This window comes from Microchirus variegatus, assembly GCF_963457635.1.
Source record: "Microchirus variegatus genome assembly, chromosome: 11".
Taxonomy (NCBI): Eukaryota; Metazoa; Chordata; class Actinopteri; order Pleuronectiformes; family Soleidae; genus Microchirus; species Microchirus variegatus.
The window spans coordinates 2,306,795-2,319,761 of record NC_139812.1 but is presented as its reverse complement, the minus strand read 5'-3'; the positions used below and the strand labels follow the sequence as shown (position 1 = coordinate 2,319,761).

The 12,967-nt window shown below is 41.7% G+C and overlaps 1 protein-coding gene across 1 annotated transcript in view; it reads left to right on the top strand.

Annotated features, from left to right (window-relative positions):
- Nucleotides 1–12,967, top strand: part of ccdc88ab (coiled-coil domain containing 88Ab) — a 74,159-nt gene that overhangs the window by 27,009 nt on the left and 34,183 nt on the right. The window contains exon 4 of the mRNA XM_083898085.1: nt 5,989–6,058. Coding sequence (XP_083754211.1) covers nt 5,989–6,058 — 70 coding nt within the window. The remainder of the gene's footprint in view (nt 1–5,988; nt 6,059–12,967) is intronic.

Below are 12,967 nucleotides of genomic sequence, written 5' to 3'. Positions count from 1 at the left end.
GCTATGCCAGTAGCGGAACTCGTGTTTGGTTGGTTAAATGGGGGAAGGAGGTGTGTGTGTGTGTGTGTGTGTGTGTGTGTGTGTGTGTGTTGGGCTAGTTTCACAGACACAGGGCTCCTGTGAGGCAGAAACACAGAAGCCTTATAATCTTTCCACTGACATCACTTTAATACAGACTCTTTCATACACATGCTTCCCCACTCATAACACCACACACCCTACTAACCCTGTGTGTGTGTGTCTACTATCATAGTACAAATCTTCTCAGTCAGCAGCCGTGCGCTCACCTGAATCTAACTGACGGAGTGAATTCCATTGTGTTTGACTGACGTCTCTTTAACGGACATCTCGTATGTCTGAACGTCTCTGAGGGACGGAAGAGGAGCCAGTGTTGAGGAGCTGTGAATCTTGCAGGAATCAATAAAACAGCAGTGTAGTGTCAGGATGGAGGGATGGGGGGTGGAAAGGAAAGATCTCGAGAGGAGAAGGAAGGGAGAAGGCAAGGAGACGGCTCAGCCATGCATGCCTGGAGTGAAAAAATGATGGGATCAAAGCTGCATCTCTGTCCTTCTCAACCATCCGTTCCACTTCATCTGCATCCTCACTCACGTCCTTACTATGTGAATGTTGGCTTCTTTTTTGAATATTTGAACCACTGGCTCATCCACACTGCCCATGTGTTCCGATTAGATTGTGACTTTTAAAGACTGACGTAGTGAGAGAGTCGAGGGTGTTTCTGCTGTCACAGCTACCTCCGAATACTCGCAGCTCTTTCCGCATGAAAGCTGCATTAGCACGTGTGTGGCTGTACGTGTGTGTGTGTGTGTGTGTGTGTGCAGCAGCAGCACATTGCCATGACAGGCTCAGTGTGGAGTGGTGGCTGTTCTCATTTCCTGCAGTGTCCATCATGTTTTATGTATGAGAGCTAAGCCGTTGCCAGTTAATCCGAGAGGCATATTAGGCTACTGTAGTTTAAAAGTTGGAAACCTGCAGCTAATCCCCAAAATACGTTATTGCCCAAATCCCTTAAAAAATACTGTACACTCAACTACCAATATGTGAAATGTGCTGTAGTAGAAGCTCATGCATGAACCAGTTTTTTTCATTCATACATTCATCTTTCACCGCTTTATCCTCCACATGAGGGTCGTGGGTCGTGGCTGGTGCCAATCCCAGTTGACATAGGACAAAAAGGTCGGGTATACCCTGGACACGTCGCCAGTCCATCGCAGGATATGTGGAGACAAACGACAACAAAAATTTACCTTATGCCCAAATCTGCATATTTTTGGACTGTGGCAGGAAACAGTGATTAGTTTAGTAACATAAATATGAAGTTGTTAACCTCAATTTTTAGAATATCGTCTTCCTTAAAGCTGCATGTGCAACAGTTATAAACATGTGTTACATTCAAACCAAATTAGTTCACACAATGCTTGATGAAGCTTTTCAGCTCCGCACAGCGCTCTCTGTGTTTCTCAGTGTAACGGCTTTATGTCGCCTGTAAGTAGGGGTGGGTCAACATATTGATTTGGTGATATATCTTTGTCTTTTCTCCTGCAATATGATTTCAATTCATAAAATTCACTGCCAGTTTCACTCACCTGACATCACTACTTGATGTCTTCTTGCAGCGATTGCTGAAAATGAATGAGGGCTGAAGAAGAGGGAGTTAACAGTAGGATAATGTGCTATGCGAATTCCCATCTATGTTCAATACATAGACTGTATGCACTTTGTTCTCTACGTTGTGAATAAGTTTAGAAATCCTGCACTTTTAACTTTTCACAGATGCTTTGTTTTCTTCATTTAGACAGATATTTTCATTTATTTAACCTTTTTTTAACCAGAAATGTTATGGTAATACAGTGCTGAATTATTGTTTTGCAATGTATTAATTTTCAAAGAATTGTTGAATGGGGATTATATTGATATTGTGAACCATTCATCGTGTATTATGAGGTACCCTGTGATTCCCACCCCGACACTGCACTGCACTGCACGCAGGAAAACACAAAGAGCCTCATATGAAAAGTTTCAGAAGTGAATTCCACTGCACACAAGCCAGCAGTTACATGGGATAAATGCTGACCATCAAACCGGGGGGAGATGAGAAACACCACCATCTGATTCTGTAAAAAGTGTTAACATCCACTGACACCAAACCTTCAGTGTAATTTTGCCCTGCTCTTGCATTCTGTTTAACCTCATCCTGGAATCCCAGCTGTGTGTGAACCTATGGTGATAACTCGTAATGTCATTACTGTAACTTTGGGTGGTTTCAAAGTGCTTGCACAGGGAACACTTGTTGGTGCCATTAAAGGGGACAGGTGTTTGCATGAGTTGAAGGGCAGCAGTGGTCAGATGAGGGACAGGTGGCTGTGGGTAGGGTGGAAAAAGCTCTCTGTGAGCTCTTGATTTCAATATTTTTATTATTACTAGTATTAACCATTACTCGCCATTCACCCAGACACATATGCACACTTAAAGGGATAGTTCACCGATTTGCATGTGGCTTTGTATTGCTAGATTATGTATTGTATTTTAAAAATGTGCTTCCCTCCCTCAGTTTTTCACTGTTGTAAAAAAAAATCTGTTTTCCATTTTCAAAATTTGCCCTACTGTGATGCGAAACGCGTCATTTGACTCACAGTAGGGCAAATTTGGGAAAACAGATTTTTTTACAAGTCAGGGAAAAACTGAGGGAAGGAAGCACATTTTCTAAAAAATACTACTGCTATTCTAGCAAAACAAAGCCACATTCAAATCGGTGAAGTATATTGATATATATATTGATATATTATATGAAGTATAAGTATATTTAATCTACACAAAGATAGAAAATGCATCGATTAATCAACATGTCCAATCCTACTTTCTCACTCACGCTTTCACTTGTGGAAAGCAGTATTATGATATTTGCACACATGGATACATATAATCGAAGTAATTATAGTGCATTATCTATACATCCATGTACTTCTGTAGCCCAATTTGTAATTTGGCTTTATTACTAGTTTTTGCATCATTATCCATTAAGCGTTTTTTGTTTTCAAAAAGAACGTTTTAATAAACCACACAACACCTGAACGGTTAATATGGTTTTCTGCTTCATATGTGTTCTCTCTGATGCCGACACTGGCCTGTTTGCTCTTTGATTTTAATGTTTTGCGTCAGATTTGGATCGCCGTGGCTGTCGTGAGTTCTCTGTGGTGAATCGGTCGTCTCTCTGTGAGACACCAACGGTGACTCTGTGAGCTTTGCTTGATTATTCAGTCTGACGCTTGTTGAGTCAGGTTGTCTCAGTGCTCAGACAGTACGGCTGTTTGGTCACTTCAGACCGGCACTGATATTAGTCATTGCTGTTATTGTGATCACAATGTATTATTTGTTGTTGTTTAGTTGAGATTTCCTATTCTTAGGTAGTTGTGTCATACATTTACTGACATGTTAAAACATGGTTGGGCTTTTTCTTCCCCAGTAACTCTGTAAATATGTTTCTGTGTGTGCGTTACACACCAGGTTGAGCAGAGAGTCATGTCTATTGGGGTCAGTGCTCTCATTGCCACTGACGGGAAACCATGGCAACCACACTCCTGACCTAATAACCATCACTGCAACCCGAAGTTCGACCTTCACCTCGGGTCACAGAGGCCTCTGTGTGTTTGTGTATGCTGTAACACACACTATACGATGACAAATCATTTGACGTTTTATATTACAGTTAGACACGGCTCCATATTTGTGTGTGCCATTATCTGTTTGGAACCAGATGTGAGTGATCTGCGGAAGCGTTTATTTCCCATATTCTCCACATCTTCCTCTGTAAACTAGTGGTTTTCTGGTTCTGCATCAAATCAAACGGACAACAAAGGTTCAGACGACCGCAGGCGTCACAGTTGCCTCTGCTGCCACCACTGATATGGCAGATTTAACCCAAACTGTGTTGGTGACTGTACACAAATACCTGGTATGGAGACACAATATGAGGTTGTGGGTAAAACAAAAGTGTATATATATATATATTTTTTTTTAATTATTATTATTCTTTTTTTTAAATAAGGTAAATGAAAAATAAGTGGCACTGGATAGTGTTTTAACAACATTTGTGAGAGAGCATTTAAGTAAAACTGCAACTAAAGAGTTAATAAAACCTTCTAAGAAAACATCTGCATTGATGTAGAGTTAACTTGTGTATGTGTATGACTGTAATTAATGTGTCACAATCCTCCTATTCTCAGAAGCAGGAAATTCCAAACATATAATCATAAAGAGGAGACACACACACGCATGCACACACACCTTGAAGAATGTCAGATCCTGTTTGATGCCATTTATGTACTTGAACATTAAAACACAACAAATGTTTGACATTACAAATTCCCCAAAAACTCAAGTTTTAAGTCACATGTACTCACTATTCAGAATGAAGGTGTAATTATTATTTTAGGGATTATTGTCCCTTGTTTTACAGCCATATTTACGTAGCTGTGTCCTCCTGACTCGGCCGTCGCATTTACATCTGCTTACCAGTTGAGCTTTTGCCTATCTGTGTAGCACCTGTGCTCCAATCTCTATGGCTGCAGTGTGATTGTGAAGTAGTTGAGTAGTTGAGAAAGAAAAAGGAGAAAGCCACAAGAAATGTAATTTGATTCTGATGTGTGCAAGGTGTGTGCAAAACACCGTTTTGAATTAAACTTGTTTATTTTGAGAACGCCTGTAAGCGGTGCAGATGTCGGGCTATTTTTAACCATGAAAAACCACCCAGTGATGTCAGATTTCCTGCCGTTTTACCTCAGTGAGGTAATGCAATATGTATAGGGCAGATGGTTACAAGAGGAGGGGGGTTTCTCTAAACCCCTCACTTATATAAATAAGCCTCTTTGTCATATTCAGAAATAACGCATGCATAAAAAAGTCAAACTGGGGTCAGATGGGTTCAAACCTTCTTCTTCTGCCATCAGGTAGATATAAAATATTAAAGTTAGCTGAACTTCATGTCCTTTCATGCTTTCAAAAAATCTCAGTTAATTCTGCTCGAAAGGTTGGGACTATAAAAATAATTTGCTAGACAACGTTTTGCACTGGAGTCCTTGGCTAATACCAGGAAACTGGACCACATCACACCAGTCCTCAGATCACTAACCTTACGAAGCACTGAAGCATCCAGAGCCCTAAGATCATCAGGAACAGGAGTTATTCTGCTCCTCACCTGTGGAACAAACTTCCTGAACACTTGAGGTCTCCTCACACTGTCGGCTCATTTAAATCAGGCACGACAACATTATTATTTACTGCATTCAAATTCTTAAATAATCATCTTAGTTATCAACTCATACTTGTCCTTAATGCGAGTATTGGTCTGTTTTAAATGGTTTAAAGCAAACATCAGTAATAACACCAGTCATGAAGTTCTGCCCTCATTTACCCACCGCACGCGTCTGAACTGTAAATGACTGCTGTGTTTCTGCACATGCATGTTGTTGTCTGCTGTGAACCGCAGCTCGTGGTTTCATTTTGGTTGATTGACATGTGAAAAGAGGCGGGCCCTGGGGCGCAACCCACACCACCAGTTTAACCCACGCGAATACCACCGTCACTTACACACACACACACACACAGACGCTATAATCTTTTGAAGTGTTCCCTATAACACCATTAAAACCTAACACCTATAGGCCTCAAATTCTCTGCCTCTGTCTTTGATTGGAGATGATGTTGCAGTTAAATGTGTCGGAGCCTTAAGGGTTGTCATTACAGTGTGGTGTTCCACTGTCGGGCCTGAAGCTGTGGAAAAAAAGTTATGAGAAGCTCTTTTCATGATGGCTTCTCATTGGAGTTTATCGGAGTTGCAACATTGCAGTACTCTCTGAATCAAGTTAAAGTCATTTACATAATATGTCTTCATTTTCTTGTTCACAATTCCTTATATAAGTAATGCCTATTTTCTCCTCCTGACTTCTTTCTTTCATTTTTGTTGTGTGACAGGAGGGTCTCCAGCAGCTGGTCATGATGCCTTTACCAAACGTGCTGATACTGGGCCGGAACCCTCTCTCTGGTAAGTGTCTGGTACCAAGAATACAACACAATCCAGGTTTTAGTGCTACTGTCCTTGTCCCAATGAAAGAACACAAGCAGGGAATCACTTTATTGAACTTAGTGTTTCTACCTCTGCAATGCTAGGTGGCGATATGTCCCTTTTTCAGCTTGTTAGTATTAGTTATTTTCCAGTAGGGCTCTACAACGTGGCTTGAAACTCATATTGCAGTATAATTTGGAATATCTTGCCGTAACCGTATATATCGCATTATATTCTTGGGGTTGTGCCCCACTAAGATTTATGCTCTTCACAGTTCTTTCTCCCCTTGCTCACAGACCTTTGCATACAATTTGGGCATTTCAGCTTCTCGTTAGGTACCATATACCTTTGATCGAGAGATTTAATCATGGCCAGAAAGACGCAATTGAACCTATACATCCAACATTTAAGTCGCACTCAATAGCACAATAATCTAATATGTCCCTGAAGTCATTAAAATGTATTGAGTAAGTTTGCATATAGATCACAAAGAGAACAGAAGTTTCACACTTGGTTGACCCTCTTATCTTAATAAGCGTTAACTTTAAAGCCCAAAGCGGTTGACTTTTAAAATTCACTTTAACTGTTTTGTTTTTGACCTTCTGACTCCAGCCGTGCAACGAGATATGTCTGAGCGGCCGAGCAGCAGAAGTGCAGTGTCAAGTGTTTCGCGGCGGCTTTTTAAGCCCCATGAGCTTTGCACCAAGTGCTGCTTTATATTCTAATGAGACCACGACAAAGAAACTGAGCAGAGACTATGATGAGCTGCAGAATTTCATGTAACAGTCGAGGTTATTATCAATGTAGGAAGATATCTGCTTTGTATGTGGGGCATTCACTCCAAACGTAAAGCTTGTGTGAGTCTGGCTAAAAAGGAAAAGATCCATTACTGTGCAAAAAGGTTCACTGTCCAGTTGCAGCTGGTGAAGCTTGTTGAAAGATTTTTCATCTTTTCATACAGATGAATTTGCTTCTGACCCCTCCCACCTTTGTCAGACTTTCACCACATCCCCCTTTTCAGTGACCATGTTTACCTTCTTTAGTTTTTCACAAAGGGTAAACGTACTAATGAGAGGTACTGTACAAGGTACACACACGTTTGTGTGCATGTTGTGTTTGATTGGGTTTCTGTGTCATGCTGATAACGGCACCGCAAAAGACACAAAAAGCGATTTGGACATGCAACGCAATAAAATGTGTCGATATCAGCAGAGATTATTTCGGACCATCTGTCTCTCAGGGCAAAGCTGAGATCCAAACAGTTGCCTCTTGCATCTTCAATCTGCCAAGATGGTTTGTTCAGCAGCATTGTACGTTTCGGCTGATCTAACTTGTGTTTCGACTGTGGGGTTTGTGGACCAGATTACATTTTTTTATTTAACCTTTATTTAACCAGATAAAAGACCCATTGAGTTCAAGATCTCTTTCACAAGGGTGACCTGGCCAAGAAAGGCAGCAGCACACGTTCTAGTTAATTAAGAAATGGGGAGATTACACTTACAAAGCAAACATTGAAATATAAAAGTGCAACTAGATGGACAAAAAGTGCAGGAGTTGTGGTTGCAGTAACAATGTAAGAACACACGCACTGTTGGAGTCGATATAATACCAACGTATGCGTCCTTACAAACCTATTGAGGTAAAATGACAATGGAAACACCAATAACTGTCTGATGTAGTAGAAAAACTGCTGATCTGTGGAGGCTGGACGTGAGAACAGCCCGTTAAATTTCCATTTTTCATGGACTTTGATGGTTGTCTGCACTGTGAGTGCTACAGGAGATTACATTTGTCATATCAGATTTCACAGCAGCACATTTTTGAGGCTCTATTGTATCTACAGCAGCTCCCAGAGCTACATCGACCGTACACATGGCTGAAGCAATTACTTATTGATTTCCATAGTCAACCCGATGCAGACAAGAGTGCAGGGCAGCTTGGAGCAAGTGGACCAGAGCAGGCCAAAAGCATTAGACTGCATTCCTCAGGGTTTGACTTGCCCTTTACCCTCTTAGCTTGTCAGTTAATCAGTCAGTCAGAGCAGCGGTGGCTGTGGAGTCTGCCTCCGTGGCTCAGCGGCTGCCAGCTGAAAGTCATTGGCCATGTGGCTTTTATTACGCTCTCATTAGGGGGCAGAGGGACGACTCTGCGTGTGTGTGAGTGCATGCACGTGTGTGTTTTTGTGTTGGCAGATGGGGGGAAGGGTGTCTTCACAATGCACTGCAGTACCCCCTCCTCGCCGCCGTCCTCCCCCAGGCTCTGACTCACGCCCCTCCTCCTTGTATATACAGGCGCAGTGATGATGTACAAGCTCACAGGTTCTGTTTATACCTGGCATTAACATTAGTGACCACCAGTCTGTCCCGCAGCTCCCTCAAGGATCTGGAGCTGCTTCACTGGAGGCCACTCGCAGTCAGCAGTAATCATTCGGGCATCAATACAGTCTCCAATCAATACATAAACAGCAATAGATTTACAGCTGCTGACCATGAAGAAAAACATCATAATGTCTCCATCCATTTTTCTACTGCACAGCTGGCATTAAAGCACCAGATGGACATCACATTTATTTATCACTGGTAAATGTAGATATTAGGAAAAAAATATGGTCAACCATATGTAGTAGTAGATGAAAGCACTTCCCTGTTATGATTCACAATAGTAGGAATAAGAGCAAAGAATATTTGATTTGAGTATGTTAACATACACTATACATGCAGTAAGTTATTGGGTTTACTATGTATATGTGTATTAAAGGAGTAATCGAGAGAAAAGTCAGACATGCTATTTTTCCCAAGAAAGCTGTGTGTGTGTCTGTCTTTGTGTGTGTGTGTGTTTAACAGTTTGTTTTGATTGTGTTGTGGTGTTCAATGTCTCCATAAGAAACAATAGAACAGACAGCGGTGTTGACTCTGTTAAGGAGGTTATGTTTGTGGTGCCACTGGTCTGTCAGTCAGTCTGTCTGTCAGTAGGATAACATTAAAACAATTGAACCAATTTCAGTGAAATTGAAGAAGTATTCCAAATAAAGAGGTGGGGATTTTCTTTTCTTTCATTAAAGTAACACACCATGTTGAAAGCAGATGTTTGATGACTTGTGATGTCTCTTAAACTTATCTAAGGTCAGCATTACTCTTGAACCTGAATTCTCTCACTCTCTTTTAGTTCCACATATCTCACAGTGTTCCAAACCACTTGAGAGGATCATGGCACATTCCCATGATACAGTTCTAGTAGCACAATCGGCTCGACTAGACTCAACTCTACTCGTTCCTTTTTTTTTTTTGCTTTTCCATTAGTGATGGGACCCGGTACGTGGTGCTTTTTTTGGTACGTGCTCTGGTGAGGTTCCAAGCGAGCTGAGCCGATAATAAAATGGCCACTGATTGGAAGAGAGTGTCGTCACTGGAAGAGTTGCGAGCGCGAGCGGAATCAAACTAAGTAATGCCCAACTGTAGAAAACGTGCGTTGATGTCCAACATTTAGCAAGGACATTTCTAAAATGTCAATAAGAAGAGAAGTCTGGCGTTTTCAGCTGCAGCCCTGCCGAAAGCCTGCGATCGTGAGCCGAATCACAACCTGTTCAGTCGTATTTTAGTTCAGTGACTGTGAGAGTCTGTGCTCCGGTCATGCAGGAAGTCCTGAAGAAATCTTTTTAATTCATTGATTTTAATGATTTAAATGATTCAGTTACACCAAAAATAACTGCTTTGCTCATCATGTTGCTTTATACTATAACACCATTTTTTTTTAATTAAAGCCTTGTGACTCTGAAACAAAGAGAACATAGTGGAGAATATCCTTGATTCGTGTTTCATGACTGTCATTTGTGGCATCAGTTCAGTTGTCCTTGTGTGGTTATGGCTTGTGAGTGTTGCTGCTCATGACTCTGACCTCATCCCTCTGGGCCTCTGTGATGTCACTTCACTCTGTATCTCGACACAGAAGCACAGCTTTTCTTACAACGATCTGAAAATGAGATTCACATGTCTCCGTCGTCTGCTCCAATAAATTGTTTCGGATAAATTGTCAAAGCATTATCAGACTGATTGTACTAGTTCTTATCGCCGACAGAAAGTCACTGCTGCCTGAATGAGTCTATTCATTATGACAGAAGAGAGGGTTGTTGCTGTGGATTGCACATGCATGCAAACACACAGCCCACACCCCCCCCGTCTTATTAACTCACATCCTCGGAGACAAATTAACAATGACTTTGCAGGAAGAAGACTTAGTCACTGTCCTCCTGACCCCCTGGTTTCCTTCTAAGAGGATGAAGCCAGAGAAGGAAGGAAAGGAGGTGAAAAAGGAAGCACAGAGGTGCACGTGATTGAGTGAAGGGAGGAAGGAAGGAAGGAAGCATGGGTGGTGATGTGTGCTGCAGAGAATAAATGGATGAAGTGAGTGGAGGTTGGAGGGAAGGAAGAGACGGAGAGAATATGAGGCTTGATGGGTAACACCCCCTCGAAGCCTCCATGCTGCCACTGCTTGAGGATCATCTCTATTCTCTATTTTTGACATCGCCTCTTTGGCTTCCTGCTGCTGTCCTCTCCTCTCTCCATTATTTTCTGCCTCTTCTATATTCTCTCCCCTGTGTTTTGAGTTGCTTATGCTCCTTGCTTTCCTCTCTTTTGTCTCTCCTCCTTTCATCTCTCCCCCTTGCCGTCTCTCCCTCGTGTTCACATAAATAATGTATCCTATATTGTTCCTTATCTTTCCTCCATTGCACCAGTAGATTTACCAAGCTAAATCCCGTCCCTGCCTAGAATAGGTTCCTATGGCTCCGAGAGAGAACCTCTAAGCCCTGCAGCTGGGAGAATTAAAGCTGTCACCCTTCAGATATTGCTTAAATTTGCCTTGTATGCTTAATACTCCTTTTTATACAACGACTGCAAGTGGTGAGGATGTTTTAAGAAATGTTCTCCAGACTCTGGGTTCAAACTTCCCTTCCCTGCAGTACAGCTGTGATTCTGATGTCTGAGCTAATAATACACGTTTCCTTTCCATATATTTAGCTGCGGTGTGTCCAACCTGATGGCTGGAAAGAGCTACAAGAACAAATTGGCTGCAGTAGCACATACATTAGTTTTATTTGGGTCCACAAAGTATAAGTTATTGTGATTATGAGTTATTTTTACAGTTATGATTGGATCGATTTATTTATGAGTGAATAAAAATGGAAATCACTAATAGAGGAAAATATTCCTACAAAGCTTTAGTTTTCAATTAGCTGTAAAGCAAACTAACCCAAATGGCATCAGTGATCGGGCAGTGGCTGAGCATTATGGCGTGTTTCCACCGCCCCGGCACGGCATGGTTAAGTTGCATTTGCACTAGCAAATGTTCCTTGTTCCAGGTACATTTTTACTACCTGGTCTGGCGAGGTTCCAAGCTTGTGTAGGTACAATTTGTGACGTCGCCAGACTGCCGGTCACTGATTGGTCAGAGTGCCGTCACAGGAAGAGACGTCTGACGAGAGAATCAAGCCTGAACAGTGCCGAAGTGTAGATCAGTTAGAAATACTTACAACACTGCTAATGGCGAGCGTCATCACAAACCCTGCCACTGCATTTCAGTCCAGTGACTGTGTCCGATGGAGACTGTGCTCCTGTCATGGAGGAAGTACTGAACAAATCATTTTAATTAACTGATTCTAATGATTCAGTTACACTGAAAACAACTTGCTTTTACAAGTCACTTGTCACATGTGTGACAAGTGCGTGTGTGTCGCATGTAAAACGAAGTCACAGCAGTTTCATGCAGCTGTGCAGTGATGACTCCGCTCATGTTGAGTAGGTTCTATTTTTGTAGTGGAAAACCAACCTAAACCTTGCCGTGCGAGTCAAGGCGAGCTGGGACCATAGTGTAAAAGGGCCATTACTGTCTATAAACCACCAACTTGTTCACACTGTACATTCAAAGTGTGATGTGCTCTCAAAACTGATTTGACAACTCATTCTCATCCTGAGTCATGTCTAGAATCCATTATTACCTGTCCGATTAATAATGTCTTGAAACACCATCTTAAAAGGGGAAAGTCCATCCATAGAACCCCAGATGTGTCGCTGTTGTTCGTTTACATTCTTATTTAGTTTGTCTTTATAGAGAAAGGAAGAATGAAGGAGAATGGGGATTGATTTGATTGTGTGGGAGATCCCTTTATAATCGATGAATAGATCCTGACAAAGGGTCCAAGGGACACATTGTGTTTTGTAACACTGAGCCATCCCATAGGACCTGCTGGGTGGTGGTTTGTGGTTCCCAGCGATGGATTCCATTATCCAGCAGAGTCATGATTTCATTCATTAGTTTGCAATCATTTTGAGAAGCAGTTTTATTCGTCTAATTTGATTTTCATGTTAAATCACTAGGAAATAGCCACAAATGGTAATGGTGTAGATCAAATTAGTCTTTCTGTCTGCTGTGCTGCTGTTGCCTCTGTGATGATTGGCCCGTCAAACTGAGACAGAAGTAGACCACACTCACAAATCTAGATTTATTATTATTATTATTATCATCATGAAAGGAGGACAGTGGCAGCACTCATTGAACCCTGAACCACATTATGAGCTGGCTAATCATATACAATCTGCTACAAAAGGAGTAAATCATACACGGGCATAGTCGCAGATCAGCAACATGTATGTGTATAATATACCTACAGGTTAGTCAGTGTAACACACACACGTACACCACCTGGTTTATTGTTGTTCAGATGAGCAGATGAGCTCAGGCCTGTTGAGCATGATACCAGCTGTTAGTGGGTCTCAATCTGTCCTGACATGTAGAGAAGCACTGGAGTTAATCCTGTTAGCTGATTACACTGTGGGAAACACTGGAACTAGAGGAGGGGGTTTTATTGAACTGTAACAACCTAACTGTTAATTG